The 26,515-nt window shown below is 41.6% G+C and overlaps 1 protein-coding gene across 5 annotated transcripts in view; it reads left to right on the top strand.

Moving 5' to 3' along the window:
- oma1 (OMA1 zinc metallopeptidase) overlaps positions 1-26,515 on the top strand; it is a 60,124-nt gene that overhangs the window by 10,278 nt on the left and 23,331 nt on the right. For 4 of the 5 annotated variants that reach the window (XM_078218484.1, XM_078218482.1, XM_078218483.1 and 1 more), the window contains exons 3-5: positions 8,035-8,263; positions 17,644-17,817; positions 23,683-23,790. In XM_078218484.1, coding sequence (XP_078074610.1) covers positions 8,035-8,263; positions 17,644-17,817; positions 23,683-23,790 — 511 coding nt within the window. Of the gene's footprint in view, positions 1-2,195; positions 2,257-8,034; positions 8,264-17,643; positions 17,818-23,682; positions 23,791-26,515 lie in introns of all 5 variants that reach the window. The other variant, XM_078218486.1, reaches the window with a different exon arrangement.

The following is a 26,515-nucleotide window of genomic DNA, read 5'->3' as shown; positions in this document are numbered from 1 at the left end:
CAGAACTGCACACAGTACTCCAGCTGTGGTCACACCGAAGTTCCAACATGACTTCCTGTAGTATTCTACAGACCACCTCCTAGTGGAAGGCAAGTGGAGGAAGAAATATGTAGGCAAATCTATGGAATTATTTAAAAAAAAATAATGAACAAGGGAGATTTCAGCTTCCCCCAATAAATTGGCACAAGAGATGGGGAACTGGGAAAATGAAAGGAATTTTTATGGTGTTCAAGACTTCTTTCTTAGCTAACAAGAGAAGAATCATTGCTGAATTTAATAATGTGAAATGAATCAATGCTGAAAAGAGCAGCGTGTAGCAGAATATCTAGGCAACAATGATCATGGCATAATAAAGATGGAAAAGACATAAATAAGCCAAAGAACAAAATTAAAGCTCTGACAAAGGGTCATCCTGACTCAAAACGTTGGCAGTATCCTCTCTCCACAGATGCTGTCAAACCTGCTGAGATTTTCCAGCATTTTCTGTTTTTGAGCAAAATAATAGGTCAGAAAAAGCTACTTTTGAAAGAATGGAACTCGGGAAGATGGACTGGAAAAAAATGACAGAAATATAACAGCAGTTGTGAATATTTAACATGATTATCAATACAGTTCAGGAGAAATATATTCCTTTAGAAAACAAAACTAACTACCCAATAATGAAACACCATGAATGAATAAAGAGGTAGGAGGAAAATTGAAATTTTTAAAAAAACATACTCTTAAGTTCATAGATAATAAAGGAGATGGTGACAAATGAGAATAGGAAGACATTAGGAATAAAGTAAAAAAATAAGAAAGCAAAGTAAAATTAAACTTTCAAGGAAAACATAAAGAAATAGTATTCTACAGATGTACTATAAATATAAAAGAAAAAACGGGATAGGGATGCTCTCGGTAAACTCCACAAATAATGACATCGAACTTTGCCACAGTATTTACCAGGGAGACTAACAATGTGGGCATGGTGTTCGAGGCAGAGATTAAAAAAGTAAAGACATTTAAACTAGAACAGGGGGAGATAATTGATGAACTATTCAAACTGAAAAAGAGTGAAACTTCTGGTCTGGGTGAATTGCATCCAACCATAAAATGAAGCTGGGGAAGAGATAGCAGAGATACAATTACATATATTTGAAACAATTCATTAGAAAACGGAATGCTGCCAGAAAATTGGAGGACAGCTAGTATTCCTTTATTTAAAAAAAGTGGAACAAGTCCAGGCAACTAGACCATTAGCTTAATATCAGTGGTAGGAAGTGGAATGAAATATTTTCTCAAAAATGTAATAGAAAAACATGGAAAAATGGAAAATATAGTAAGAAGTAGTCAGACGGATTTAAAAAGGGAAGGTAATGCCGATCAACCTTTTTGAATTCTTTGAAGAAGTAATGGGAGATGTATATAAGAGTAATACAGTAAATGTAATATATTTGGAATTTTAAAAGACCTTTGATAAAGCACTGCATAGTAGATATTTGACTAAGACAAATTAGAAAGCCACATACTGCTTAGGTTACGAGAGTCAAAATGGGATGGAGGAGAAAAAGGAAAAAATGGGGTGACTACAGCTAACTTCAACTAGGGCGGCACGGTAGCACAGTGGTTAGCACTGCTGCTTCACAGCTCCAGGGTCCCGGGTTCGATTCCCGGCTCGGGTCACTGTCTGTGTGGAGTTTGCATATTCTCCTCGTGTCTGCGTGGGTTTCCTCCGGGTGCTCCGGTTTCCTCCCACAGTCCAAAGATGTGCGGGTTAGGTTGATTGGCCAGGTTAAAAAAAAAAATTGCCCCTTAGAGTCCTGGGATGCGTAGGTTAGAGGGATTGGCGGGTAAAATATGTGGGGGTAGGGCCTGGGTGGGATTGTGGTCGGTGCAGACTCGATGGGCCGAATGGCCTCCTTCTGCACTGTAGGGTTTCTATGATTTCTATGATTTCAGCTGAGTGGTTCCATAGATAAATTCCTTTCATGTTTTATTTTAAAGCTGCCTGGTTCCTGCACTGGGAAACTTAACAAGTCTGACATTTCGTTATCATCCATTATAATCTTTAATAAACCAACATTTCATTTTGCCACTTTTTTTCTCTTAATATATTTATAATATAAACTTTTGCTGTTAGCTTTGTATATCCCTTATTTTACTAATCTCTTTTTGCACCTCTTTTACTTTCTTTGTATCTATTTTTTTTAATATAGCTTTCACAATCTGCTGGATTTTCAGGAATTCCATAGTTGTGTGGTCTTGGCAGAAGTGAGTGTGAGTACAAGATGATGTATGAGTTGGTGCAAAATTTGTACAGGCACAGAGTAAACTGTTCTTCCAAACTAGTTGCTCGAGAAATCATTTTATGTGCACAGCAAAGAAACATAGAAAATAGGAGCATGAGTAGGCCATTCAGCCCTTGAAGCCAGCTCCACACTCATTATGATCATGGCTCGCCATCCAACTCAATAGCCTGATCCTGCCTCTTTCCGCCCCCCCTATCCTTTGATCCCCTTCGCCCAAAGGCTATATCTAACTCCTTGAAAACATACAATGCTTTGGCCTCAACTGCTTTCTATGGTAGCAAATTCCACAGGATCACCACTCTCTGGGTGAAGAGATTTCTCCTCATCTCCTAAAAGGTTTACCCCAAATCCTTAAACAATGACCGCTGGTTCTGGACACCTCCCACCATGGGGAATATCCTTCTTGCATCTACCCTGTCTGGTCCTGTTAGAATTTTATAGGTTTCTATGAAATCTCCCCTCATTCTTCTGAACAAGGGTTGTAGCGGGATCCCCTTTTTAACTCCACCCAACGGGCTCACTTTGGGCTTGGCACACCGATTGTCCAAACCCCACCACTGCCCGGGTGATCCTCTCCCTCTTACCGGTGGACTCACAGCCACCTTGCGCCTACTCCGCTAGAGTAGCACCCCCGAGAGAGAGAGAGGAAAGGAAAGCCTCTGCCCACCTTTACCTGGCAGCCTTTCCTGAGTGGGCGGTTTCGAAGCGCCCAGAGTACCCTCAGTTCTAGACTCCGGAATTATGGTAAGGAATATTTATATTGTGACTTGGTCAGAGATCGTTGGTGAGAAATTGAAAAGATCAAAACGGACTCCAATGGAAGTCAAAGATATATATATATATATTTATTAAAACATCAAGGTCAAGATCACCAAACACCTGGAAAACAACACACAATGCCTTATGCTCCATAAGACTATAGCTATGGAAGGAATACTAAAACGGACACAACGGGAAATGCTTACTTTACACAAGTTTACCAGTGTCTTAAACTATGAAAGGTGCATGCAAAACCCCCCCCTTTCCCCAAAGCCTCATCCACTATGATGATCTCGGGAACTTCGCGAATTACCAGAGGATACTCACAATCCTAGTTTAAATTGCTCAGTGGACTTCGGGCTGCGTGCTGGAGACGAACGAGAGGCAGGAACAGGAGAAGAGAGAGAGATGGCCGGCCTGACCATCCTTTTTATATTGTAAAACTTGAATTTTTTCCTGCCAACTCCGCCCCCTTCCAACCGGCAGTTCCACAGACAAAGGCTTGCTAGTGTTATCTGTAGCTGCGATCTTACAGTCCATAGAGACCAGATGATCCCATCCCAGGTAATAGGTATCTTGTGGTTCACATAGGCACTCAAGACATAGGTAGGAAAAGGGATGGGGATGTAAGGCAGAAATTCAGGGAGTTAGGGTGGAAGCTTAGGGCTAGAACAAACAAAGTTGTTATCTCTGGAACAGCTACTACGCATCCTTGATAATTATGTACCTGTCAGGCAGGGAGGAAGCAGACGTGTGAGGGAACCGTGGTTTACTAAGGAGGTTGAATCTCTTGTGAAGAGGAAGAAGGAAACTTATGTTAAGATGAGACATGAAGGCTCGGTTAGGGCGCTTGAGAGTTACAAGTTAGCCAGGAAGGACCTAAAGAAAGAGTTAAGAAGAGCCAGGAGGGACATGAGAAGTCTTTGGCAGGTAGGATCAAGGAAAACCCTAAAGCTTTCTATAGGTATGTCAGGAGTAAAAGAATGACGAGGGTAAGATTAGGGCCAGTCAAGGACAGGAGTGGGAAGTTGTGCGTGGAGTCTGAAGAGATAGGAGAGGCACTAAATGAATATTTTTCGTCGGTATTCACACTGGAGAGGGACAGTGTTGTTGAGGGGAGTACTGAGATGCAGGCTGTTGGACTGGATGGTATTGATGTTCATAAGGAGGAGGTGTTAGCAATTCTGGAAAGGGTAAAAATAGATAAGTCCCTTGGGCCGGATGGGATTTATCCTAGGATTCTCTGGGAGGCTAGAGAGGAGATTGCAGAGCCTTTGGCTGTGATCTTTGGGTCGTCATTGTCTACAGGAACAGTGCCAGAAGACTGGAGGATAGCAAATGTTGTCCCCTTGTTCAAGAAGGGGAGTAGGGACAACCCTGGTAATTATAGACCGGTGAGCCTTACTTCTGTTGTGGGCAAAGTATTGGAAAGGATTATAAGAGATGGGATTTATAATCACCTGGAAAGGAATAATTTGATTAGGGATAGTCAGCACGGTTTTGTGAAGGGTAGGTCGTGCCTCACAAACCTTATTGAGTTCTTTGAGAAGGTGACCAAAGAGGTGGATGAGGGTAAAGCGGTTGATGTGGTGTATATGGATTTCAGCAAAGCGTTTGATAAGGTTCCCCATGGTACGCTTTTGCAGAAAATACAGACACATGGGATTGAAGGTGATTTGGATCAGGAATTGGCTAGCTGTAAGAAAACAAAGGGTAGTGGTTGATGGGAAATATTCATCCTGGAGTTCAGTTACTAGTGGTGTACCGCAAGGATCTGTTTTGGGGCCACTGCTGTTTGTCATTTTTATTAATGACTTGGATGAGGGCGTGGAAGGATGGATTAGTAAATTTGCGGATGACACTAAAGTCGGTGGAGTTGTAGACAGTGCGGAGGGAAGTGACAGGTTGCAGAGGGACATAGATAAGCTGCAGAGCTGGGCTGAGAGGTGGCAAATGGAGTTTAATGCGGAAAAATGTGAGGTGATTCACTTTGGAAGGAGTAACAGGAATACAGAGTACTGGGCTAATGGTAAGATACTTAGTAGTGTGGATGAACAGAGGGATCTGGGTGTCCATGTGCATAGATCCCTGAAAGTTGGCACCCAGGTTGATAGGGTTGTTAAGAAGGCCTACGGTGTGTTAGCTTTTATTGGTAGAGGGATTGAGTTTCGGAGCCAGGAGGTCATGCTGCAACTGTACAAAACTCTGGTGCGGCCGCATTTGGATTATTGCGTACAGTTCTGGTCGCCGTATTATAGGAAAGCTGTGGAAGTGTTGGAAAGGGTGCAGAGGAGATTTACCAGGATGTTGCCTGGTATGGTGGGAAAATCGTATGAGGAAAGGCTGAGGGGCTTGAGGTTGTTTTCGTTAGAGAGAAGAAGGTTAAGAGGTGACTTAATAGAGGCATACAAGATGATCAGAGGATTATATAGGGTGGATAGTGAGAGCCTTTTTCCTCGGATGGTGTTGGCTAGCACGAGGGGACATAGCTTTAAATTGAGGGGTGAGAGATATAGGACAGATGTTAGAGGTAGGTTCTTTACTCAGAGAGTAGTAAGGGTGTGGAATGCCCTGCCTGCAGCAGTGGTGGACTCGTCAACGTTGAGAGTGTTCAAGTGGTTATTGGATAAACATATGGATGATATTGGAATAGTGTAGATTAGAGGGGCTTTAGATTGGTACCACTGGTCGGCACAACATCGAGGGCCGAAGGGCCTGTACTGCGCTGTAATGTTCTATGTTCTATGCTGTCCTTTATTGTTCCATCGGAGATCGTTTAATCGTTTTCCCATTATGGAAATGGGCTTCTCCTCGTTCTGAGACAAGCCCATTATCACCTGCATTGAGTCCAGACCAGGTGTATTGTCTTGCTGCCGGCCTAGTCTGGTGATGTCGTCAGTTCCCTTTTGTGCTGCTGATAACCTAATCAGCAGTCCGTCTGGTTTCTGGCTGCTTGCAATTTTTGGACTGGGCCCCTTCACACACACACACACACACACACACACACACACACACACACACACACACACACACACACACACAGGCTGGCTGAGCTCCCTGGGAAATTTTTGGTCAAGTCCTGCAGCCAAATGTGGCCACTTTCACAGTTCTTTAGGGTTCAAGTCCTTTTCCCAGCTCATAAAAAGACCTGAGTTGCCCGAAAAACTTACAGGGTGGATATAATTCTAGCTGATCCAATCTCTCATATATCAATCCCGCTATCCCAGGAATCAGTTCCTCATGTTGGAGAAAAGTAAAGTTTAAAGTTTATTTATTAGTCACAAGTAAGACTTACATTGACACTGCAATGAAGTTACTGTGAAATTCCCCAAGTCGCCACACTACGGCGCCTGTTCTGGTCAATGCACCTAACCAGCATGTCTTTCAGACTGTGGGAGGAAACCAGAGCACTTGGAATAAACCCACGCAAACATGGGGAGAACATGCAAACTCCACACAGACAGTGACCCAAGCCGGGAATCGAACCGGGGTCCCTGGCGCTGTGAGGCAGCAGTACTAACCACTGTGCCACCGTGCCACCCATATCCTCTAGCCTTTGCGTATCCTCATGCACTATAAGATGTCAGAAGATTAGAAATGTTTTGCAGGAGCTGGGACAGTTCCAGTATAAACCCTTCTTTCCCAAAGTTAGATAATGGTAATCATTTTTTAGAAAGTTACTCAATTCCATCTTTCTGGAGACTCATCAGTTCAGTTGTTCCCTTCCCTCGATGGAACCACTCAGCCGAAGTTAGCTACAGCCACCCCATATGAAATCCCCAACATCAGCACTCTTTCTGGTCCTGGATGAGAAGTAATAATTATTTTAGCTGCCTGTTGTGCATTTCTATGCACCCAATTGGTTCTGAATTTTGGTAAACATTCAGTCCCCACCAGATCTAGGACCAAAAAAAAAGCACCTCCAAATCTATAGAATTCCCAATGGAATACCTGGCTGACATTCCTCGAAATAATACAAGCTAAAATTATAGGGAAAGTAGTCAATGAAATATGACTTCTGGAGGCTGACTGTTTTAAAGGGGCATTGGGAGAAGTGAGTAGAAATGAAAAGCTCAGCTGGCTGAGAAGAAAGCCCAGAGAAAACAGACCAGTGAATCAAGCACCTTCTCAACCCACTGCCTTTCTCTGCAGCAAAAGTGGTGGAGACTGCCATGTCAGAGTGGGACTCCTAACCCACACTAGGTGATGTGTAACAAAGAGTTGACCACCGCAGCACAAACCATTGTCTTACAATATGGAAGGCTGCCACAAGAAGTCAATTAGTAGGAATGTCTTTTTAAAAGTCACCTTGGTGGACAGTACTTCATACCGACCTCTTTCGCTCTCCTTCACTCTCTCACTCTTCCTTTGATACACTATTTCGAACTTTTGTAATAAAATAAATCCCTGAGACATTAGGAGTTTCTTGAAAGGGGCAAAAACACAAACTGCATATTTTAAAGGCTTACTATTAGCAATTTAGGTTGTAATTTTATTGTGATTTAGGCAAGAGTTGAGCAATGTTTTTGTTTTAATTTTTAAGAGATACTTTGTTTGCGTGCTTGGTATACACTTGCACAGGTATTAATAACTGCTAATCTTGGATATGTTTTAATTGTTTTTATTTTTCTAAATTTTAACCTTTTGATTATTGAAGCATTATATAACTCCCATCCAGCCCAATTAGCTTTACGTTGGTATTTTACAGAGCAGTGAGAGGCCAAGTGCCAGTTTGTTAGTTAATTATATTCTTGTTTTCAGCTGTTGCTGGGTTGTGAGAAACCTTTGTCCTATGTGTTTAACCCTAAAGATAAAACTGCAGAGCAAAGACTAAAGTGAATGGAAGGTCAAATTGAAGGCAGATTTGGAGATGAGTGCATAAATCTGAAAAGAACTTCAGAATTCAAACAATCTACAGTATCCATTGTGTGGAAAGTCCCATAATGTTTCTTCCATTGTAATGGGGACTTACTTTGTGTGTTTTCAGGAGTATACGGAAATGGTGGCAAGGTCTTCCTCCCGACAAACAGGAGCTACTTAAGGATTCTGTGAAAAGGAACAGGTGGAGAATTCTATTAGGCATATGTAGTCTGTCAGGTTTGATTGCAATATATTTCTGGACCCACTTGGACAAGAGTCCTATCACAGGACGTACTCGCCTACTAATGTTCAGCAAACGACAGTTTCTGCAATTAGTTGAATTTGAGTACCAATCGGTAAGCATGAATTTGGTATGCAATGTCTAAGTTATGAACCTAGCCCTTGTGGCTCACAATATAGATTTATCTGAGGTTGGAGTGACTTGTAAGCGTATTTTCCATTTTAAAAAAAAAGCTTTAAATTATACTAATATTTTGTGATACTTTCCAAACCTATGTTAATTTTCTTAGATTTTTAAATTTTAATTAGATCATTTTAATTTTTTATGATCTAACACTACTGGATCCAACTAATATGTATATATTCCATTGAAATATTCTGCATAAACGTTCCTGTTGAAATTCTAATGTAAAAATTTTCAGAAGGCAGCTTTACCCCTGCTATTTCTCTATGATAGTCATGATGTGGAGATGCCGGCGTTGGACTGGGGTAAACACAGTAAGAAGTTTAACAACACCAGGTTAAAGTCCAACAGGTTTATTTGGTAGCAAAAGCCACACAAGCTTTCGAGGCTCTGAGCCCCTTCTTCAGGTGAGTGGGAATTCTGTTCACAAACAGAACTTATAAGACACAGACTCAATTTACATGAATAATGGTTGGAATGCGAATACTTACAACTAATCCAGTCTTTAAGAAACAAAACAATGGGAGTGGAGAGAGCATCAAGACAGGCTAAAAAGATGTGTATTGTCTCCAGACAAGGCAGCCAGTGAAACTCTGCAGGTCCACGCAACTGTGGGAGTTACAAATAGTGTGACATAAATTCTGATTCTAGGATCGCATGATAAAGACTCAGGAGGAAAAAAGCAGAAATATTTATGTGAAATAGTGTGACATAAACCCAATATCCCGGTTGAGGCCGTCCTTGTGTGTGCGGAACCTGGCTATCAGTTTCTGCTCCGCGACTCTGCGCTGTCGTGTGTCGCGAAGGCCGCCTTGGAGAACGCTTACCCGAATATCAGAGGCCGAATGCCCGTGACCGCTGAAGTGCTCCCCAACAGGAAGAGAACAGTCTTGCCTGGTGATTGTCGAGCGGTGTTCATTCATCCGTTGTCGCAGCGTCTGCATAGTTTCCCCAATGTACCATGCCCTCATAAGATGCCCTCATAAGAACAGGATATGGCGCTAGACTCATTGATCAACAGTTCCAACGCGCCACAGCGAAAAACCGCACCGACCTCCTCAGAAGACAAACACGGGACACAGTGGACAGAGTACCCTTCGTTGTCCAGTACTTCCCCGGAGCGGAGAAGCTACGGCATCTCCTCCGGAGCCTTCAACATGTCATTGATGAAGACGAACATCTCGCCAAGGCCATCCCCACACCCCCACTTCTTGCCTTCAAACAACCGCACAACCTCAAACAGACCATTGTCCGCAGCAAACTACCCAGCCTTCAGGAGAACAGTGACCAAGACACCACACAACCCTGCCACAGCAACCTCTGCAAGACGTGCCGGATCATCGACACAGATGCCATCATCTCACGTGAGAACACCATCCACCAGGTACACGGTACATACTCTTGCAACTCGGCCAACGTTGTCTACCTGATACGCTGCAAGAAAGGATGTCCCGAGGCATGGTACATTGGGGAAACTATGCAGACGCTGCGACAACGGATGAATGAACACCGCTCGACAATCACCAGGCAAGACTGTTCTCTTCCTGTTGGGGAGCACTTCAGCGGTCACGGGCATTCGGCCTCTGATATTCGGGTAAGCGTTCTCCAAGGCGGCCTTCGCGACACACGACAGCGCAGAGTCGCGGAGCAGAAACTGATAGCCAGGTTCCGCACACACAAGGACGGCCTCAACCGGGATATTGGGTTTATGTCACACTATTTCACATAAATATTTCTGCTTTTTTCCTCCTGAGTCTTTATCATGCGATCCTAGAATCAGAATTTATGTCACACTATTTGTAACTCCCACAGTTGCGTGGACCTGCAGAGTTTCACTGGCTGCCTTGTCTGGAGACAATACACATCTTTTTAGCCTGTCTTGATGCTCTCTCCACTCCCATTGTTTTGTTTCTTAAAGACTGGATTAGTTGTAAGTATTCGCATTCCAACCATTATTCATGTAAATTGAGTCTGTGTCTTATAAGTTCTGTTTGTGAACAGAATTCCCACTCACCTGAAGAAGGGGCTCAGAGCCTCGAAAGCTTGTGTGGCTTTTGCTACCAAATAAACCTGTTGGACTTTAACCTGGTGTTGTTAAACTTCTTACTGTATTTCTCTATGAGTCAGTAGATGGCAACCTAATAGGACTTTAAAGTGTTAATCCGATACTGAATGTAAATATAGAAATATCAATGTACCCATTGCTGGCTGCACTGTGTGCAAGTGATCTAACCTATCCACAATTTAATTTCTAGCTCCCTTTCATTTGAACATTAAGCTTTTTTATTTGATTATTTTGCTCTCTTTTAATTTTTTTGCATCCTGAATATATTTGTCCCCATCTCTTCAAATGCTGCTGTTCCTGGCTTCCTGTGGCGGATAGAAATCTAGCCTCCTTCATATCCTCTGCTGTTTTGTATCCTACAACTTAGTCGTCCTCCATGTTTTCTGTGGCCGTTTTACATTTGGTTGAATGTGTGTGCTACAGGATTCTTCCAGTGTTTTCAGGCAGCCGCCATATGGTGTTTTATTCTGCCATATTTGTATCTTCCTTGAGTTCAGAGAGTCACAGAATTGTTGGAGCCATTTCAGGCCCCACTGCCTTATTTTTAAAAAAATCAGTACTTGGGATGTAGTATAGCTGGCAAGGTCAGCATTTATTGCCCATCCCTAATTGCCCTTGAGAAGGTATTGATGGGCCGCCTTCTTGAACTGCTGCAGTCCTTTAGGCGTGCATACATCCACAGTGCTATTAGGGAGGGAATTACAGGAATTTGACCTAACGATAGCGAAAGAACGGTGATATAGTTCCAAGTCAGGATGGTGAGAAACTTGTAGGGTAACTTGAATGTAGTGGTATTCCCATGCTTTTCCTGCCTTTGCCTTTCTCGGTAGTTTCGGGAGTTTGGAAGGTGCTGTTGAAGGAGCCTTGGTGAATTCCTAATGGTTCCTGCTTGGCAACCTCCACCATTCTTTTCCTTCTGCAGTGCAGATATAAACTATTTTTTGCATTTCTGTCTGCTAGGCCATTTTGTGTAAAATTACCTCAATCTATCTGAATAAACTAATGCACTATTCATCAATACCTCTTGCAAGATACAGTTCAGCCAATTCTCATAATGACTGTCGAATCTTCCTTGAAAACGTATTTTTGTGTCTTCCTGAAGTTTAGACATATGCATCCATATATCCCTGATCTCTTCACGGTTAGGCATGCTTACTATTTTTGATCAGGTGCAAATATTTGATGTTGTACTTCCAATATCTCTGTCTAGATCTCATCTTATTGAGAGCAGTAATGACCCTACACTGCCTTTGAACATCACAACTTGTATCCCTCAAGTCCAAAATCCATTTATTGATCATTATTTTCTGATTTGTCTGTGTTGCACCTTATCAGTTGACTTTGAAAATTCATAAGCATCACGTGTGCTGTATTTCCTTTATCAATTCATTGCATTCTTTCCTCAAGTATTTCTTTCAGATTTGCTGCACATGACATTCATTTCACAGATCCATGTTGGCTCCCTTAAATTAACCTGTGTTACTAACCTGTGTTGTGACCATTCGTTGCTTTGCTTCTATTGATGTTAGCATGACTGGTCAATTGTTACTTTTTTCCCTTTCCTCTTTCAATCACATATTTAATGATGTTTGAAAACTATAAGTAAGAGCATCTGCTATTTCCTTTCTGAATTCCCTCAGTATTCTAGGACGCATGCCACGTTGGCCCTCTTTCAGCTCCACCAACCTTTTAGTACTACGACTTCTTTATGTATTCTTCTCCTATCTAATTGCACCATCTAGGGCGGCACGGTAGCACAGTGGTTAGCACTGCTGCTTCACAGCTCCAGGGACCTGGGTTCGATTCCCAGCTTGGGTCACTGTCTGTGTGGAGTTTCCACATTCTCCTCGTGTCTGCGTGGGTTTCCTCCGGGTGCTCCGGTTTCCTCCCACAGTCCAAAGATGTGCGGGTTAGGTTGATTGGCCAAAATTGCCCCTTAGTGTCCTGGGATGCGTAGGTTAGAGGGATTAGCGGGTTAAATATGTAGGGATATGGGGGTAGGGCCTGGGTGGGATTGTGGTCGGTGCAGACTCGATGGGCCGAATGGCCTCTTTCTGTACTGTAGGATTTCAATGTTTCTACATCGGAGCAGAATTAGGCCACTCGACCCATCAAGTCTGCTCCACCATTCAATCATGGCTGACATTTTTCTTATCCCCATTCTCCTGCCTTTTCCCTATAACCCCTGATCCCCTTATTAATCAAGAACCTATCTATCTCTGTCTTAAAGACACTCAATGACCTGGCCTCCATAGCCTTCTGTGGCAAAGAGTTCCACAGAAGCATCACTCTCTGGCTGAAGAAATTCCTCCTCATCTCTGTTTTAACCCTGAGGTTGTGCCCGCTGGTTCCAGTTTTTCCTACTAGTGGAAATATCCTCTCCACATTCACTCTATCCAGGCCTCGCAGTATCCTGTAAGTTTCAATAAGATCCCCCCTCATCCTTCTAAACTCCAACGAGTACAGACCCAGAGTCCTCAACCGTTCCTCATACGACAAGCTCTTCATTCCAGGGATCATTCTTGTGAACCTCTTCTGGACCCTTTCCAACGCTAGTATCGCTGTGCCTTTGCAATTCCATTATCACTGTCTTCTGTGAAATTGACTAATTTAGTATGTCCACCATTTCTTCATACTTTTCGAGAAGATTTCTTGACTCTAATCAATCCCTAATTAATCTTGCCCTTCATTTTGTTATCTGTTCAATAACTTTAAATGGTCTCACCTTTTCCATCAACTCTATATCATCCTTATTTTACACCTTTTTTCCCTACAATATCCCTCAATATTTAAATCCAAGAATCTTTAGCTCGCAGTCCTGCTCTAGACTATAACACATCTCTGCTAATGCTATTATATCATACCCCCACATTACCACTTGTGCCTGTGTTCACCACTTGTATTCAGAAAACTTTGTGCATTTATGTGTATAAAATTGAAGCCTTCTGTCATAATTAAATCAATAAAAGCAAAATATAAATAACCAAATACTGACGACAGCTACACCCTCCAGGAAATTCAGGATTCCGATAAATGTAAGCAAGTTGATTTATGTGCTGTTTTTACAGTTGGATCAATTGCTTCTTAATTTGCATTCTACTAAACTTAATCATAATAAGATTATTTTACTATTCCTGCAGCACAATCTGCAATTATAAAAATGCTTCCTTATTTGAGCACTGTTTTAAAAATGTATTTTAAAATTCACTTTAAAACTTTTAGAAAGGTTTTCTTTTGTTATCCAACAGCAAAAGGCTACAGTTTCCTCTGTTCTCTCAATTTACTGAGGAAGTAGATGCAATCATAAAATAGAGAGCTGAATTTAATGGTTCCCCACTGGCAAGAAGGGGCACGTTAAATCCAGCTGATGATCTGCCCACTACCCGCCTGCCTATCCGTGCTCCCACTGCAATTGTATAATTCGCATGGTGACATTGGACCATTTGAGGCCCTTAAGTGGGCAATTCCCACTGCCACAGAGCTTTATCTGGTGGTGGGAGAGGCCCGCATCAAGCAACCAGCCCAGAAGCTTTCCAGGTTTCCATACATCAGTTGGTGGTGGGGGGGCCTCCTTCACAGACCCAATGTGTTCAAGGGAGGGTTCCCCCAAAGTGGAACAAGATATTCTCAGCCTCCCTCCCCATCGACAACATCTGAGGCAGGCCTTCCTGACCGCGAGAAGGCGGGTATCCTAAATATTAATAGTCATTTCGCCATTACATTTGCTGGATCAAATCCCCTCCCCAACCACTCCCAACTAAGGGGAACTGTAGCACCCCGTTAAATCCATTTCACTTTCTCTAATATTTTACTTTATACCAAAGATAGCAAATAGAGAAAAAAACATGCATCAACATTAATATAGTAATTATTCCCATATTTCATTTCAGGGTATATTTTATCTATATTTTAATTAGATATGCCGCAGATACAAGGCTCAAAGCCAAGGACAACGTCAAGGTTGCTAAAGGAGAAATGGTATAAATGACGAAATAGTGGTTAGGTGGCGCCAAACTTGGCTTTTAAAAGTCTATAGGAGAAATTGAAGACTGAGGGAGGTAAGGAGTTTCACAATTTTAAGCTGAAATAAAGAAATGAATTCAAGTAGGAGATTATGCAAATAGTAGAAATGAAAGGGAGGAATCTCAGTGGTAGCAATAACCATAAAAGAACATATTGCAACAGAGAGAAGACTGGAAAACATGTGATAGGGACAGAGAAAAACTGAAGCGTAATTGCTTTTCAAGTAACTAAATGACATTTGATATTATTATAGTCAAAAAAGGAGCCAAACCTACATCAGTCATAGAATTTTATATTACATAACAACAGAAAAGGTTGGAATTACTCAGCAGATCAGGCAGCATCTGTGGAGGGAGAAACGAAGGTCCTCAAACTGAATCATTATTCCCTTTCCCTTACTGCCGATGAGTCCAGCATTTTTGTCCTCATTTTAGATTTCTAGAAATCTCAGTATTCTGCTTTTAATATTTTTAAAATTTGATGCACAATCAGCTTGCATTACCCAACTCTTGATTTTTAAAGATATTTCATTATTGGCTAAGCATTGAAATATCAAATTTCAATGCCTCACACATTCGGCAATATTTTACTTGGATTTTAGCCTTCCTTCCATTGTGACTGGGTGGGGACAATGTCCCTTTTGCTAACTATTTTCTCTATGTCACCTGAATGTTGGTTGGCAACAAGGCTGAGATTAACAATTCAGTAATCCAACATATTGTACAACATCACTTCTCGAAAAAAACATTTGCAAATTGACAAATTCATGAGTTAGTGGTGTGCCACTGTCACTTGTTTTCTAAATATGTATGGAATATAGATATTTGCTGAAACTAATAAACTGAAAACATATATTTTAGAGGCATTAAAAATTGATCGAGTTGTGCACTTTACATTATGGAAATGGGTTAAGGTTAGCACCTTTATCATTCACAGCGTTGCAAATAAAGGACGACTTCATCTTCTTACGGTTTAGCTAAATACAACATTGTTGTATTTATCATTTCATTGTTTTAGGAACAAAACGAGCTAATAATTATGCAAAAACAGATTTAGAATAAAGGATGGTTGTCAGACGCAGTTTCCAGTAAGCCAGTTATACAATACAGACAGCGGAAATGGGGTTAAGGTCCTAAAAAGGATTTTTCAATGTTTTTTCTATTGTTGGGATGGAGTATGTCTTCAAACTCCTGGAACAAATCGAGAAGACAGCAGCCAGATGCACTGTCTCTGGCCTTTCCATTTGGAAATAAATGTCAGCAAAAATGCATCCATTTTTTCAAGACCATCAAATGGCAATGGTTATTCTTTGCAATTCTGAAAACTGTAGAAGGATTAAATACAGTTTTAAATCTATCATCCATTCCTTTAATGAAAAGCCATAAATTCAGACGGTATTTCTATTTAGGGCATTGTTTAAATACAAGAATTTCTTCACTGTATGCTGTAGGTAAAACCAGGGCGCTTAGCAGCAATGCACTTTTGATTATATATTGTACACCAGAAATAATTTGCCACATAATGGAGCGAAGACCCCCAAGATCACCAAATAATAGCTTGTCAGACTGTCAAGTGATTGGAACACAAATACATTTACCTCAGTGCAAAGTACCAGTAAAGTATAGCACCCGATTTTTTTTTTAAAAGTTCATTCAGTAGAAATGTGAAAGAAATTTAACAAAAAGGAAACAGTGACAATAAAACCATTTAATAACTGGAATGATCTTCGAAACATGCTAAGAAACATCCAATAATTAGGAAATTTCCTTTTCTATTTATAATGATTGATGTTGGAAAGATGATGGAGGTAAAAGAAAAGTGTGAAGTAATTATTTTTAACATGGGGGATTTGGTTGGTTACGATTAAACTAACTGATGTCAATACTCTTCTTTCACAAAGTAATTTTTTTGCAAACTGTGTTCACAAAGAAAGCTATATACCTGCTGTAATTATTAATTATGAGAATTTGAGAAATGTAGGTCAATTCTGAAGTATCAGGCTCGGCTTATTACTACTCTCTTACACAACAAATTATAGATTAGACATTTTTCATAAAGCCGCTTTGCAATTGACAGTAGCACAGTTGCCATCTATCAGTATAGGGCTTATCATAGTCTGCTGTGAGTGAGTGTAGTTGGATGTATGTCTTGCAAGAATCATCTTAACATTGCACTGTATTTTATTGCATGCAATGCACTAAGAACAATACTGAAAGAAAGAAAACTTAGAATTCTGCAGTGCCTTTCATTGCCTCAGAGAGTCCCAAAGCACTTTCAATCCGATTCTCTTCCCACACCTAGTGGTGCACTAAGGCAGACTTTCATCGGTTTCCATAGCTAGTTATTCCTGGAACAGGTTGCTAGTCTGCTGCTGGAGGCTTATAGCTTGAGGGGCGCCACTCCACATCCAGCCTGGCTGACCAGGAGTCTCACCTGCTCTTACCATCTGCCGTTGGCGTGTTGGAAGGATTTTGCGGGTTGATATTCAACCTGTTTGGCAGCATTATGAACACACCTTCCTTGGCCATCAAGTCCAGGGGTAGGACTCGAACCCAGAGCTTCTGGCTCAGAGGTAGGGATGCTACCCACTGTGCCACAAGACCTCCTCCAAAGCACTTCACAGACGATTAATTTTTTTTTAGGAAAACTTACAAGTTTGCAGTGTTCATTCTGTTCCTCGAGATGTCTCGGAGTGCTCAAAGGTGGGGGAAGCAAAAAAAAAAGGGACTGTCAGTCACACAGTTGTAGGGAAGGAGCTTTTGAAAGGGAGGAGGATATGTCAGAAATGTTGAGGGAGGCAGTCACTGTGGGCAGGATTACCATCGCTTGAGTGGTCATTTGACTAATGGTATTGCCGAGGTTAGATTTCCTACTGGAGCACCAGATTTTTGGAATAGAATATTGCAGCTTTTATGACCTTCATTGAACTTAATTTCTGAACTAACTGTGGCACTTTGGAAGGAAGTAAGAGCGGAAAGCATGCCTCCGCTATTTGTTTACATCTTCCAATACCTGGCTTATGGTGGCTTATTGTTGGAGTCCAGGCAGAAGGCAGGCTTAGTCATGGCAAGGCATGGCAATCAAACGGACTCGGGGAGAAAAACACTTAACCATACTGCTTAATTATTATCTAACTTTTTTAAATGAATTGTTGAGTGTACTTTATCTTGAAGAATTGACACTGAAATCGTGTTTGTTTCTCATTCGTTCCTCCCTGTGTTTAGGTGCTAGAGAGCTATAAGGATAAATTTCTGCCTGTGACTGACCCAATGTATGAGACCACTCACTTTGTTTTCAACCAGCTGGTTGAAAAAAACAAAGATATCCCAGGAGTTTCTGAAACAAAGTGGAGTATTAACGTTGTTGAAGATCCAGAGATAAATGCTTTTGTCATGCCGGTAAGAAAGAAATCGTGAAAAAGCTTCAGGCTAAAAATGTAAACATTTAATATACCACATTAGCAGTTTTATTGAGGACCTTGACTGTATCAGAGTTATATTATGTAATTCAGTTATGAATTCTGCATTACAATTGAAAAATAATTTCCTTATTATATCCTCCTGTGGTTTACTTGATAGTATTACTCTGCAGTTATTAGGTCATTACAATGTTTAATCAGTGAAATGTCTCCAACATTTCAGCTTTTGTTAAGTGTTCAACTTAATCAGTTCCATATTCCACTTAATTTGGAATCCCTACAAAGCTATGCTCTATGCTGATTTATACACCCAATCAGGACAATAATAAGTGCCAATTAGAATTTTGTACTAAAATATAGTTGAAAAATATATTTAATCAACTCCTTCCAGCGACAATAATTGTAAATTTTAGCAGTTACCATTAATCATCTACAAATGAAGGGAGTACAATGCCCCAGTGGACAGGTCCACATCATTAAGAAGGGGGTACAGTTTCATTATCAGTCTCTCCTGTATTGGCAAGTTCCCAATCCCAGCTTGTTGGGCCTTCTCATGCAACATGTGCATCACTTAACATAGCTGAAGAATACAGGAAAGAGAGTTTCCTTGAACTAGAACCTCATTTACTCTCGAAAAAAGTACATAAAATTTAGGATTTCAAGATGTCATTTGGATCAGATGTACAAGATTGCAAAGTTCTATCTCAAGTTAAATATAATTATAGTATTACAACAATCAACATCTTGTTAAACAGAGAAAATATACCTCAACATCTGAAGTAGTATTTCCAATCTGTAAAACTAACCTAAATATGAAATTGATTGCTCACTGGATACAGGTCAGTGACCCATTTCCTGTGTTTGTAGGACATGATTGGCTGGGAGAATTGGGAATTAATATATATGATAGCTAAAAATAGAACAACTAATGATTATGCTGCCAAAATCATTTAACAACTGTGCAAGCTCCAATTGACATTCAGTACTCAAAAGGATTGATCTGCACCATCAGTGATGTGTGCCGGTGGCAAAACACTTGCTTTGGGTGTTTTTCTTTGTGCTTATGGTTGTGTTTCTTGACTATTGATTGCTACCATAGCCTGACCACATTTACTAGAAGGGATGGACAGGTTCTGTGTGACACGTACTGACTTCAAACTGACTCACTATTGGTGGAATTGAGAGTTCACTGCCCTAAAAATATTTCGACCCTGAAAAAAGATTATTTTAAAAATTCAATGAAGAAAATTATTCGCCATTAAAAATAAATTAATCTGTCCATGATGCATGTGGTTGCATTGTTAACTGGATGGGGCAGGTTTTCTGGTCTTCAGTTGACATGTCTGTCTATACACCTGGTGTATGTTAATATTACAGAATTTAAATGCTAGTTTGAACAGCCAGCAGATGAATCCTAGGAGGATTGAAGAAAGGAAGCCTGTGCAGATGTTCGTTGCACGAGGTTGTACACAAGTCTGATGAACAGAACAATATTTTACAAAAAAATATTTTTTCTGCAAATTTGGCAGCTGTCTTGTCTTTTTTCTCCCACTGCAGCTCAACTTCCTTGCATAAAGCTAGAAGACCACCCCTCCCATTTAAATTCAGACTGAGCAGGAGGCTATCTCTGTGACAAGCAGAGGTTCTATTTTGCAGTTGATGTGCACCATTAGAAAATTCAGGCCAATAGTTTCTATCCTTTCTTTCCTTCAAACCTACCAAATAACATCAGCAAATATAAGTGATATTGCATAGGTCAAGACTGTGCTCCAATCAGTAACATACCTTGGGCCCAGTTTTTAGGTGTGGGGTTGGCATTCTGACCTGTGATTGCTGATTCTGAATGAGGTGGGCAGCATGCAAATTTGGTGCGCCCGCCTTATCTGCATGATTATAGCATGTAACCAATTGGGTCCAAGAATTTAGCATGGCCAATGCACCTAACCAGCCCATCTTTTGGACAGTGGGAGGAAACTGGAGCACCCGGAGGAAACCCATGCAGACTCCACACAGACAGTGACCCAAGCCGGGAATCAAACCCAGGTCCCTGGCACTGAGGCAGCAGTTCTAATCACTGTAGCACCATGCTACCCCCACCTCTGTGCTCAGTAGGAGGCCAATCAGCATTTTGCAGGTGCCACTTAGAGCAGCCAATTTCTTCTTCTGAAAGGCAGGCTGTCACTCTTGAAAGGGAACGGTACAGAATAATATTCTGAGCAGCCTGGGAATGGAGGGATACAAACGATTGGTCTAGTTGGGCCAAGGAGCGGCACAGGCTTGGAGGGCCGAAGGGCCTGTTTCCTGTGCTGTACTGTTCTTTGTTCTTTGTTCTTTGGTGGAATGCGAATGCTGGAAAATTGACCATCAGGACGAGAGAGTTCTCATTTGTGATGGATGTAAGGTTGGAAACATTAGTGGTGACCTGGACAGGAGGGGTGATACCTTTGTTCTGCAGAGGACCAGGAGGCCCCATAGATGACTTTCAGAAGGTGTGAGTGGTTGTTAGGGAAATAAATTCCCACCATCTCTTGCAGCATTGCATGGGTGGTCAAGGTCAATTAATTCATCTTCACATAACATCTACCCACCACCCCACCAGATTCCCACCCTGCTCAATACACCATATCGCCTTCACTTGTCCACCAGTAGGCCTTGGCACAATGGCACATATCTAACAACCATAAACTCCATCTCATCCTCCGACATCTAACAATGTTACTGGACTCACTATCACCTCCTGCAATTACTTTCAGCTATTCAGTTAAGGCAGGAACATCACCCAAACACAGGAAATTGCCACACAATTTCTGCCAAGGACAAGGGGACACATAATAAAAGGGAACAGAGTAGAATTGATGGGGAGACAAGTACTTCTTCATCTTCTATGGAGGAACTATTTTTCAGCATCATTTAAAAAAAATTATTCATTCATGGGACGTGGGCATCACTGCTGGCCAGCATTTATTGCCCATCCATAGTTGCCCTTGAACTGAGTGGCTTGCTAGGCCATTTCAAAGGGCAGTGCTATGGCTCTGGAGCCACATGTAGGCCAGACTAGTTAAGGACAGCAGATTTCCTTCCCTAAAGGACATTAATTAACCAGATGGGTTTTTCTGACAATCGACAATAGCTTCATGATCATCAGTAGATTCTTAATTCCAGATGTTTTTTATTGAATTAAAATCCCACCATCTGCCGTGGCAGGATTTGAACCCGGGTTCCTGGAACATTAGCTGAGTTTCTGGATTAATAGTCTTGCGATAATGTCACTAGGCCATTGCCTCCCCTCATGGTTCCAGTAGTGATAGAGTCTGTGTCAACCATGTCTCAGAGAACATGAAGAATGGTTGCAATTTGCTGCCTTATATTTGTCCTCCACTTGCATCTCATACTGCTAATTGACATGACAAACAAGCTGCAGGTGGTATCACCCACCCAGCCCCATTTCCTAAGAACAACCTTCCCTTTCTGATTTCCTTGAGACACCCAAGAACCGCTGCCTGCCCATGGAGGAAGGACACCAATGAAGAGGTCCTGTGTTCCTTGAACTTACTCTCATGCCCACCAGCTCCAAAAATGCCACTGCATATACTTTGGTGGCTAGTATAGAGTTGACATCAGCATGTGGTGAGTCATATGGGCATGACTGGGCACCAGCCAGGCCTTGGGTAAAGAATGATTCATTTGTCAGCTTCCCAAAGAGCAAGGTTGCAGACAGTATCTGCTGCAAAGAACTCAGTTGAGGACCTCATCGGGGTGACATACAGGAGAGCACGAATGGACATGCTCACTGGATGCATTGGCTGGCCTGCTGAAAAGCATCCTGTCATGATCAAAGAGCATGTAGGAGTCCAGCTCCAAGTTGGCAGAGGGTGTGACCCAGAGTTTCACCTCTGCAACCTCTGCTCCATCTTGCCCATTGTCCTGTAGACCCAGAGCCACTGACACTGCTTCCCCCGTACTTTTTCAGCCTTTGTGTGGACAGATCACCACATCTGCTGCCCTCCCTGTCAGGATGCAGTAACATTATCTGGCAAATTCAGGAACTCACCACAGCACCACCAAAAACACTCGAGTACTTTCGGACTCCTTGCAATAACCAAAATTGGAAAAAGTACCTTACTTGCAATTTGAGTGACGAGCCCTTTATGGAATGCTAGGGCAGGACTCACCTTGGATCTCTGAACCTGTTGTTTGCAGTGGTCCAGATAAGGTAGCCGGGTTGATGTGTGACATCAGGATAGTGCTGCTTCACAGGCTGACGATGCCTATGTGGGTCTTGCTTTGAAGAAATTGAGCTGGCAGTGACCAGCAGCGCTATGCACCACAGCAAAGTGGCACTGGGCCTCTGTATTACCACTTCAGATGTTGCTATGGAAATTAATTTTGTACCCCTTGGTTTTAGGATGATATCATAAACTATAGAATTTCTACTGTGTACCCTAAAGTGTGCTTTTTTTGAAATGCACTCCACCATTTGTTACCTTGTGGACTGGTTCATTTTCCCCATTTCCCTTCCCACTCTCTCAACCACTGATTGTGTTCCATAAGATTAGTCAGTCCTGGGCATTGTGCAGAGATGAGCAACAATTTGCCATGAAAGAATTTGAACCAAACTGATGGCTAGTTTATTTCATCTCCAGTAACAAGGAAATTTCAAACACTCTGGATTATGATGTTACAGTAAGAAGTTTAACAACACCAGGTTAAAGTCCAACAGGTTTATTTGGTAGCAAAAGCCACACAAGCTTTCGAAGCTCTAAGCCCCTTCTTCAGGTGAGTGGGAATTCTGTTCACAAACAGAGTTTATAAAGACACAGACTCAATTTACATGAATAATGGTTGGAATGCGAATACTTACAACTAATCAAGTCTTTAAGAAACAAAACAATGGGAGTGGAGAGAGCATCAAGACAGGCTAAAAAGATGTGTATTGTCTCCAGACAAGACAGCCAGTGAAACTCTGCAGGTCCACGCAACTGTGGGCGTTACAAATAGTGTGACATGAACCCAATATCCCGGTTGAGGCCGTCCGCGTGTGTGCGGAACTTGGCTATCAGTTTCTGCTCAGCGACTCTGCGCTGTCGTGTGTCGCGAAGGCCGCCTTGGAGAACGCTTACCCGAATATCAGAGGCCGAATGCCCGTGACCGCTGAAGTGCTCCCCTACAGGAAGAGAACAGTCTTGCCTGGTGATTGTCGAGCGGTGTTCATTCATCCGTTGTCGCAGCGTCTGCATAGTTTCCCCAATGTACCATGCCTCGGCACACACGCGGACGGCCTCAACCGGGATATTGGGTTCATGTCACACTATTTGTAACGCCCACAGTTGCGTGGACCTGCAGAGTTTCACTGGCTGTCTTGTCTGGAAACAATACACATCTTTTTAGCCTGTCTTGATGCTCTCTCCACTCCCATTGTTTTGTTTCTTAAAGACTTGATTAGTTGTAAGTATTCGCATTCCAACCATTATTCATGTAAATTGAGTCTGTGTCTTTATAAACTCTGTGAACAGAATTCCCACTCACCTGAAGAAGGGGCTTAGAGCTTCGAAAGCTTGTGTGGCTTTTGCTACCAAATAAACCTGTTGGACTTTAACCTGGTGTTGTTAAACTTCTTACTGTGTTTACCCCAGTCCAACGCCGGCATCTCCACATTATGATTTTACACCATATAACTTTTTAATCTTCAAAACAGCTTGAACATAACTAAAATTTAGTGGATTATTGTTAGTTAAAATATTGAGAGGCTCATTTAACATTAATTTAAATTGTCAGTTTTTAGTGCCTCCCATCACTAATTGATGTTGCATGCCTTTCTGATTGAATTATTTTCCTTTTCTCATAGAATGGACAGGTATTTGTTTTGACTGGGCTGTTCAAAGCAGTAGCAGACACTGATCAACTGGCATGCATTCTAGGTCATGAGATGGCTCATTGTCTCCTTGCGCATGGGGTGAGTGCAACTTACTGCTGTCAATTGTTCGAATCATTATGTATTCACAAATTAACTAAGACCTTCGCCAAAGGAAACATCAATTTTACCATTAGATTGGGGCATCTTCTATATTCTAGTGAAATGAACTTAACACCTGGAAAAATTATTGGTCAGACATGATTTGGGCTTCATTCAATATTCAAATCTAGTAGCAGCTGGAAAAACATTTGGCAATTGCTGTAGTTAGAGGGTTTGGCTCACAGCAGTATTATAATCGACATTTGAGTTATTGGTTTACATTACTTGTACACATAACGGTGCACCAAGCAGTATCACCTCAGTAATGGTACCTATAATTAGAGAAGAACAAAATCTAACTAGGAAAGCATTTCTGTAGTTGTTGATCAATTTTAAACAAACTTAAGATAGCCTTGCACGTTGTGATAAGTAGATTATCCTCTGGCATCTATTTTCAGCTTTTTTGTGCCCTTGGGCATACTGTCAAGTTTGACCCTGAGCTACATTTCTGATCCCATAATTTCTACATCACCAGGGCTACCCACTTCCACTTCTTTAGCACTATTTGTATCAACCTGTTATTCAGCTCAGTTCCTTTGCAGCCGAAACATTTGTAGCCCTAAACTAGACTATTCCAATGCTCTCCTCCTGGCTGGCCTCTCACCTTGCATGCACGGTACACTTGAGCTCATCCAAAACTCTGCAGCCTGTATCCTCATTCATACCAATTTACCAGCCCTCAAGCAGGTTGACATTGGCTCCTGGTCTGCAAATGCCTCGATTTGAAAATGCTTATCCTTGTTTTCAAACTCACCCCTCCCTATCCCTGAACCCTCAGAAATCTGATGTTCGAGTTGATTTTCACCTCACCACCTTATCATCAGCTGCTTTGGCCCTAAGTTCTGGACTACCCTCCTTAAAACTCTCTGCCTCTACCTCTGTCCTCCTTTAAGAAACTTTTAAACTGACACCTTCAACCAAGCTTTTAGTCACCTGGCTAAATATCACAACTCTGGCTTGGTGTTAAGTTTTGCTTGATTCATGTTCCTGTGAAGGGCTTTGGGATATATTACAATGTTAAAGTCACTATGGGCGGGATTTTCCGACCGTTCACGCCAGAGGGATTCTCTGGTCCTGCTTCAGTGAATGGAGTGCCAAATTCTCCGTCCTTGCTGGCAGTGATGATGGGGCATGAATGGCTGGAAAATTCCGGTCTATATAAATGCCTGCTGCAGTGTTCCAATGAAGCTCAATGCAAACTTCAGGAAAAGCACCTCATCTTTTGTTTGCGCACTTTGCGGCCTTCCGGACTCAACATTGAGTTCACCATTTTCAGACTGCAAACTCTTGGCTCCCATTTTGTTTCAGTTTCTTTGCATGTTTCAGTTTTTCTCCTCTTTTTGTTTCAGATAGTATCACAGCTGCTTCAGGATTATCTTTTGTTTCTTATCTTGCTGCATTACCATTCCGTTTGGCCCCATAGGGCTAACACTTCTGTCATTGAATCTGTGCAGTCCTCCATCCTACCATGTCCTTGTCCCACCCACCCCTTGCTCAAAACTTCTTATAACTCTCACTTTACCCAGCTGTGATGAAAGGTTATTGACGTGAAATGTTAATTCTGTCCTACAGATACTGCCTGACCTGCATTACAAGCATTTTCTGTTTTTATACTATATAAATGCAACTTGTTTGGCGGTAAGCTTAAAAATGAAGCACATTTATTAAAATTTACATTGTCTGTTGTAGCTTCCACAAAATTCTGTGTATTAAAGTTACCACACTGGTCAAAATTTTGGTGAAGGCTAATTCTCTTAACAACCAGAAACTGGACTCCTGCAGACCTTCAGTAGAGGCTTTTTAATGGTATACCAGCCAGCTTTTATTGATTACCTAGTTTTGTTCTTCCCCACAAGTGGAAACATTCTATGACCACTTTATGAAAACCTTTCATAATTATAGAGACCTCTATTTGATCACTACTTCGCCTTCTCTTTTCAAGAGAAAAAGGTACCCAGTCTACTCAACCTTTCCTGGTAAGTGTAACCTTACAGTTAGGTTTCATCCTTGTAAATCTTTTTGCACCCTTTCCGGTATTACTATATCCTTTTTATAATATTGCAACCAAAACTGCACACACTACTCCAAGGTTAAACCAAGGTTCAATACAAATTTAATATAACTTCTCTACCTTCCAACTCTGTTCCTCTAGAAATAAGCCAGAGTGTTTGGTTTGCATTTTCTTTATGGCCTTATTGACTTGCATCACAGCTTTTAGTGATTTGTGTATTTGCGCTTCCAGATCCACTTGTTCCACTATCTCGTTTGGATTCCTATTTTCTAAGTAATATGTGATCCTTATTTTTCTTAATAAAATATAATATCTCATGCTTAGCTAGATTGAAAAGAACTTTCCAATTGCATGCCCATTTTGTTAATGTTTGTAACGTTTATTAATGTCTTGTAATGTATTTTGGTCCACCTTAGTGTCGACAATCCCTCCCAATTTAGTGTTGTCTATAAATTTAGAAATTGTGTTTTTGATTCCAATTTCTAAACCATTGATATAACTTGTAAACAATAGTGGTCCCCTCATTGATCCTTAAGAGACCCCACTTTATACCTTTGCCGCTCGTAATTGCTACCATTTACCCCCTACCCTCTTTGCTTTCTATCTTGCAGCTAGTTAGCTATCCATTCTGTTAATTGCCCCCGACTCTGCATG

Source organism: Mustelus asterias, chromosome 8 (genome assembly GCF_964213995.1).
Source record: "Mustelus asterias chromosome 8, sMusAst1.hap1.1, whole genome shotgun sequence".
NCBI lineage: Eukaryota > Metazoa > Chordata > Chondrichthyes > Carcharhiniformes > Triakidae > Mustelus > Mustelus asterias.
Note: the sequence above shows the minus strand (reverse complement) of the source record. Positions and strands in the feature narration are given on the sequence as shown.